General features: G+C 48.1%; 1 protein-coding gene and 1 non-coding gene across 2 annotated transcripts; both read right to left on the bottom strand.

Annotated features, from left to right (window-relative positions):
• Positions 1–2,712: 2,712 nt before the first annotated feature.
• Positions 2,713–2,784, bottom strand: TRNAA-CGC. The gene has a single exon. It is a non-coding gene; the product is annotated as a tRNA-Ala (tRNA).
• A 2,638-nt stretch (positions 2,785–5,422) lies between these two features.
• LOC119937582 (P2Y purinoceptor 8-like) lies at positions 5,423–6,409 on the bottom strand. The gene has a single exon (XM_038757135.1). The coding sequence runs from the start codon at positions 6,407–6,409 to the stop codon at positions 5,423–5,425; it is 987 nt and encodes a 328-aa protein (XP_038613063.1).
• Between the last annotated feature and the right edge of the window lie 208 nt (positions 6,410–6,617).

The following is a 6,617-nucleotide window of genomic DNA, read 5'->3' as shown; positions in this document are numbered from 1 at the left end:
CGACCTCTTCTTCTTCTTCTTCCTCCTCCTCCTCCTCTTCCTTGTCCTTCTAGTTCTAAAAACTTCTCTTCCCCCTCTTCCTCCACCTTCTTCCACCCTTCTACTCTTCCTTCTCTTCCTCCTCTTTCTAAAAACTTCTCCTCCCTCCTTGTCCTCCTCCTTCTCTTTCTCCTCCTTTTCTTCCTCCTCCTTTTCCTCCCCCTCCTCTTCCTTCTTCTCCAACTTCTCTTCCTCCTCTGATTCATTCAATAATAACAATGGCATTTGTTAAGCGCTTACTATGTGCAAAGCACCGTTCTAAGCGCTGGTTCAGTCACATTTATTGAGTGCTTACGCTGTGGAAAGCACCATACTAAGCACTTGAGAAGCAGCATGGCTCAGTGGAAAGAGCCCGGGCTTGGGGGCCAGAGGTCATCGGTTCAAATCCTGGCTCTGCCACTTGTCAGCTGTGTGACTTTGGGCAAGTCACTTTGCTTCTCTGGGCCTCAGTTCCCTCATCTGTAAAATCGGGATTAAGACTGAGCCCCCCGTGGGACAACATGATCACCTTGTCACCTCCTTAGCGCTTAGAACAGTGGTTTGCACATAGTAAGTGCTTAATAAATGCCATCATTGTTATTATTATTAGGCCGCTTCCTGCAATCAGCGGGACCACTCAACCCCTCCCGAACCCCCAAATTCTCCACTAGAAATTATCCCCCACATCCAACCGAACAGTCGTGGCCTGCTGGCCTTGTTTTATTTCAGGAGGTATCACAGTACAATCCCCCAGTCAATCAGTGATATTTATTGAGAACTTATTAATTCTGGTATGTATCAAGCGCTTAGTATGTGCCAGGCACTGTACTGAGCGCTGGAGTGGACACAAGCACCTGTCCCACGTGGGGTTCACAGTCTTAATCCCCTTATATCAATCACAGTCTCCTGGGCCCTATTATTACACGGTCCTTCATACTTCAGCCAAGGCACACGACTGTGAGCCCACTGTTGGGTAGGGACTGTCTCTATATGTTGCCAACTTGTACTTCCCAAGCACTTAGTACAGTGCTCTGCACACAGTAAGCGCTCAATAAATACGATTGATTGATTGATTGATTATCATTTGTCTGTCTTTCACCCTCTACTCCTGGTTTGGGCGGGCTTTTCTATACTCCTCCCAAAAGGCCCACTCTTGTCCTTTTTACACCTCACTTTAACCCATCCTCTCGCCCCGTTGCTTATAATAATAATCACAACTGTGGTGCTTGTTAAGCACTTAGAGAAGCAGCGTGGCTCAGTGGAAAGAGCCCAGGCTTTGGAGTCAGGGGTCATGGATTCGAATCCCAGCCCTGCCAGTTGTCAGCTGGGTGACTTTGGGCAAGTCACTTCACTTCTCCGCGGCTCAGTTCCCTCATCTGTCAAATGGGGATGAAGACTGTGAGCCCCCCACCGTCCGTGGGACAACCTGATCTCCTTGTGACCTCCCCAGCGCTTAGAACAGTGTGTTTTTTCCAACGACCTTAAATTCTAGATGAAGAAACACCCAGTGGGAACATGACTTTGTTTCATAAGTGATGAGATGAAATTTTATGATAAGCCCTGTCATACCCTGTTGGTTTTTTTATAGTGGTGGGGTGTAACCTTTTAGACTGTGAGCCCGCTGTTGGGTAGGGACTGTCTCTATATGTTGCCAACTTGTACTTCCCAAGCGCTTAGTACAGTGCTCTGCACACAGTAAGCGCTCAATAAGTATGATTGAATGAACGAATGAATGAATGCGTTGCACATAGTCAGCGCTTAATAAATGCTATCATTATTATTACTATGTGCCCGGCACTGTACTAAGCACAGGGGAGGGTGCAAGTTTATTGGGTTGAACACAATCTCTGTCCCACGTAGAGATCAGGGTCTCAATCCCCATTTTACAGATGAGGGAACTGAGGCACAGAGAAGTGACTTAAGGTCACACAGTAGACAAGCGGCGGAGCCGGGATTAGAACCCATGACCTTGTGCCTCCCAGGGCTGGGCTACTACACTAAGCCATGCTGCCATCAGTGTGCTGGTGATGTTTCTTTGTTTTAAGGTACTTGTTAAGCGCTTACTATGTGTCAGACACTGTTCTAAGCACTGGGCTGGATACCAGTTAATTAGGTCGGACAGAGTCCCCATCTGCCTGGGGCTCACAGTCTTAAGGTATTCATGTGGTCTCGCAAGCGCTCAGTATAGTGCTCTGCATGCTCAATAAATACCACTGATTGATGGATTGTTAAGCATTTACTCTGCTCCAGGCTTCCTTTCTAAGCGCTGGAGTAGATACAAGTTAGTCACTCACACGCAGACCCTGAATAACATGGGCTCATAGTCTAAGTAGGAGGGAGAACAGGTGTGTTTAATCCCCATTTTACAGAGGATAATAATAATAATTATTATTATCGTGCTTGTTAAGCACGTGCTCTATGCCAAACACTGTTCTAAGCCTTGGGGTAGATATAAGTTAAGCAGGTTGGACGCAGTCCCTGTCCCACACCATAATGATGGTATTTGTTAAGCGCTTACTATGTGCACAAAGCACTGTTCTAAACGCTGGGGAGGTTACAAGGTGAACAGGTTGTCCCATGGCGGGCTCACAGTTTTAATTCCCATTTTATTATTTCAATCGTATTTATTGAGCGCTTACTGTGTGCAGAGCACTGTACTTAGCACTTGGCACTGTACTAAGCACTTGAAATGAGTGGAGATGCCGGGGATTGAACCCGGGGCCCCTTACGTGCGAAGCATGTGCTCTACCACTGAGCTACATCCCCTTTTACAGGTGAGTGAACTGAGGCCCAGAGAAGTGAAGTGACTTGCCCAAAGTCACACAGCTGACAGTTGGCGGAGCCGGGATTTGAACCCATGACCTCTGACTCCAAAGCCCGGGCTCTTTCCACTGAGCCACGGGGCTCACACCCCAAATCTCCATTTTGCAGATGAGGTCCCCGAGGCCCAGAGCAGTAAAGTGACTTGCCCAAGGACACACAGCAGACAGGTGGTGGGGCCAGGATTAGAACTCAGGTCCTCTGGCTCTCAACGGGGTCTCTGAAACACCTGCGTTCCCGTGGGGAGTTCAAAGGCTTCTCACTTCCCTGTAGTCTCTGTTGGGGGAAGAACCAAAGAGAACCAGATGATATTTCATTCGTTTCAACCACATGTTTATTTCAAAGAGCAGAACAGAAAGTTGCTGATTTTCAAGCTTTGATAGCTTTAAATGACATGGGAAAATAGTCGAGACCAAAACCGTCTCTAACCACGATTGGCTGTCTCTGTGATGAAATGATTATCTAATACTCGATAGAGAGTTCATGCCGTGAATTCTACCATGTCGATATTTGGAAAAGTATGCTTTGGGGCAACTTAGGAAGGAACCCACAAGCAGGTAAAAGGGAGACAAGTTTGAATGTGGGCCAAACTGATCGGGTTTTATTCCTGTAAATATCCAAACCCAATTTTCAAGTTTGAACCCCTGGTTAGCAATGAATTGCTCCTGTTTCCTTTGTGGAAAGGGAAATTCACCTCCAGATAATGGCCTCTTCTGTAAAATGATAATAATAATAATAATAATGATGGTATTTATTAAGCGCTTACTATGTGCAAAGCACTGTTCTAAGCGCTGGAGAGGTTACAAGGTGATCAGGTTGTCCCACTGGGGGGCCCACGGTCTTAATCTCCATTTTTACAGATGAGGTAACTGAGGCACAGAGAAGTGAAGTGACTTTCATTCATTCATTCATTCATTCAGTCGTATTTATTGAGCGCTTACTGTGTGCAGAGCACTGGACTAAGTCCAGTTGGCGACTTGCCCAAAGCCACACAGCTGACAACTGGCAGAGCCGGAATTTGAACCCATGACCTCTGACTCCAAAGCCCGGGCTCTTTCCATTGAGCCATGCTGCTTCTGAGGCCATTAGATTGTCATAAATGCTGCATATTGACAGCACAGATTTATGAAAGGAGGAGTCAATACATTAAGACTGTGGGTCCCATATGGGACAACCTCATCACCTTGTATCCCCCCCAGCGCTTAGAACAGTGCTTTGCACATAGTAAGCGCTTAACGAATACCATCATTATTATTATTATTATTATTATTTCTCCACTTGAAAGAGCTGAATATTTCAGCTGTCTCCCAAGATACGCACAAACTAGTGTGTATTCAATTTCACTGCAAATATCAATCTAGTGTCTCTCTGTCTCTCTCTGTCCCTCCCTCCCTCTTTTTTGTTTGGTGCCTTCTATGTGCCGGGCACTGTACTGAGCTCCACAATAAATACAAGCTAATCAGGTTGGACACAGTCCTTGCCCACGTAGGGCTCCCGGTCTTAATCCCCATTTTACAGATGAGGTAAGTTGTGACTTGCCCCAGATCACAGAAGACAAGTGGCAGAGCCGGGTTTAGAACCCAGGTCCTTCGGTCTCCAGCTGGGTCCTAATCGTGGCTCTGCCATTTGTCGGCTTTGTGACTTTGGGCAAATCACTAAACGTCTGTGTCTCGGTCATGTCATCTGTAAAATGGGGATCGAGACTTGTGAAAAGCATCTGGCTTCTCTTTTTCTGTCCCTCTCTCTCTCCGCCTTGTTTAAATGATTATTGTTGTATAAATTCTTTTTATTAAATGCTTACATAATGCCAAGCACTGCACTTAATGCTAGGATAATGACAGAGCGGTAAAAGTAAGACCTGGTCTTTTGTCCCCAAAGAGCTCGCAATCTAGAAAGAGAGAGAGAGTGTGTGTCTATGTGTGTTGTGACGAGAGGGAGAGCACAATTCCACAGAACAAAAGGAGCACAATCCTGTTCAATGAACAACAAAAACAGGTTACAAGTTAACAGTTCAAAAATTGCAACAGTCAACTGTACAGTTGAAGAGTCCCCCAGCTCCTGGATAAAGTTCTCTGTGAGAAATTGCCCCGGTCTCCCCAAAATCTTAACTAACAATAATAATAACGTTAGCAGCTTTTAAGTGCTTACTATGTGCCACGCGCTAGTCTAAGCACTGGGGTAGATACAAGGTAATCAGGTTGGACACAGTCCCTGTCCCATATGGGGCTCACAGTCATAATCCCCATTCTACAGATGAGGTCAGTGAGGCCCAGAGAAGTGCCAACTTGTACTTCCCAATGCTTAGTAGAGTGCTCTGCACACAGTAAGTGCTCAATAAATACGATTGAATGAATGAATGAAAGTGGCGAAGCTGGGATTAGAACCCACGACCCCTGTCTCCCAAGCCCGGGCTCTTTCTACTAAGCCATGCTGCTTACTCTTTCAAGAGTTCAGTTCAGCGCTGCGCTCCAGCTGAGCTCTCAACAAATCCCATCGATCAACTGAGTCTCAATCTAGTTGAGTTCTAATCACCGGTTCGCCGATTTCTGGATTTTTTTTCTTTCGTCTGGAGGTTTCCGTTTGGCTAGTTGTTAAAGATCACCCTCTGCTCTAAGTAGGCAGGGGCGGCTCGTTTTCCGCCACAGCTGCCGATCCGTCCCCAGATCTGCCGCATCTTCTGTCGAAACTCCCTGGACCCAAAATAGTAAAGGAACGGGTCGATGCAAGCGTTGAGGCTGTTCACGGCCAAGGACAGCTTGTATTCCACGTAGGCCGTCTTGTCTCTCTGCAAGTACACGAGGTGGAGCACGGTGATGATGCTGTTGGGGAGGTAGCAGAGTACAAACACGACCAACACCACGACGATCAGCGAGACCGCCTGCCGTTTGGTCTCCCCGGAGATGGATGAGGAAGAGCGAAGCAGGGTCCGGATGACGGAGCCGTAGCAGAACCCCATGATCAGCAGGGGCAGCGGGAAGGTGAGGAAAGCGTGGAAGCCGAAAAAGAGCGTAAAATGCCACGGTTCCGGAAACATCTTCCTGGGCAAGATGTCGAAGCAGGTGACTATCCCCAGTTCTTGGACCGGGAAGGTGAGGTCGTTGCTCATGAAGGGATAATTGCCTAGCAGAACGCCCCCCCAGATACAGAGGCAGGTCCAGACGGCCATCCGGTTGGTCCTGAGGTGTTGAGACCGTAGCGGATGGACGATCCCCAGGTAACGCTCGATGCTGATCCCGGTCATGGTGAAGATGGAGCCCTCCATGTTGCCGTAGAAGAGCACTGTGAGGGTGCGGCACAGCGCTGAGCCGAAGGGCCAGTTGTGGCCTTGGAGGTGGTAGGTGGCTTGGAACGGCAGCATGAGGCTGTAGAGCAGGTCGGTGACGGCCAGGTTGATGGCGAAGATGACCGTGGGCACCCGGGGCCGGGAGTGGCAGGAGAGGATCCAGAGGCAGAGTGAGTTGAGAGGCAGGCTGACGGCGAAGATGAGCAGGTGGAAGACGGGCAGGGTGATTTGCAGCATCCGGTTTTGAAGCATTTCCAAGGTGGTATTAGCCAAGGAGGAGTTGGACATGGCTGAAAAAGGAGGGACGGTTCAGAGGAGGTGAGAGGAAATTCGTCAAATTCCCCGCCGTCAGGTCCCGGACTTGGAGAGATTCAACCTTTCGGAGGATTCCGGACTTGGAGAGACTCAACCTTTCGTAGGACCCCGAACTTGGAGAGATTCAGCCTTTTTCTCTACATATCCTGGACTTGGATGGATTCAACCTTCTGTCGGAGGC

This window comes from Tachyglossus aculeatus, chromosome 15 (assembly GCF_015852505.1).
Source record: "Tachyglossus aculeatus isolate mTacAcu1 chromosome 15, mTacAcu1.pri, whole genome shotgun sequence".
NCBI lineage: Eukaryota > Metazoa > Chordata > Mammalia > Monotremata > Tachyglossidae > Tachyglossus > Tachyglossus aculeatus.
This window is presented reverse-complemented; position numbering and strand designations above follow the sequence as displayed.

What these genes read in the sequence shown, in the direction of transcription:
- LOC119937582 (XM_038757135.1), bottom strand. Translation starts at nt 6,409, where the DNA reads ATGTCCAACTCCTCCTTGGCTAATACCACCTTGGAAATGCTTCAAAAC.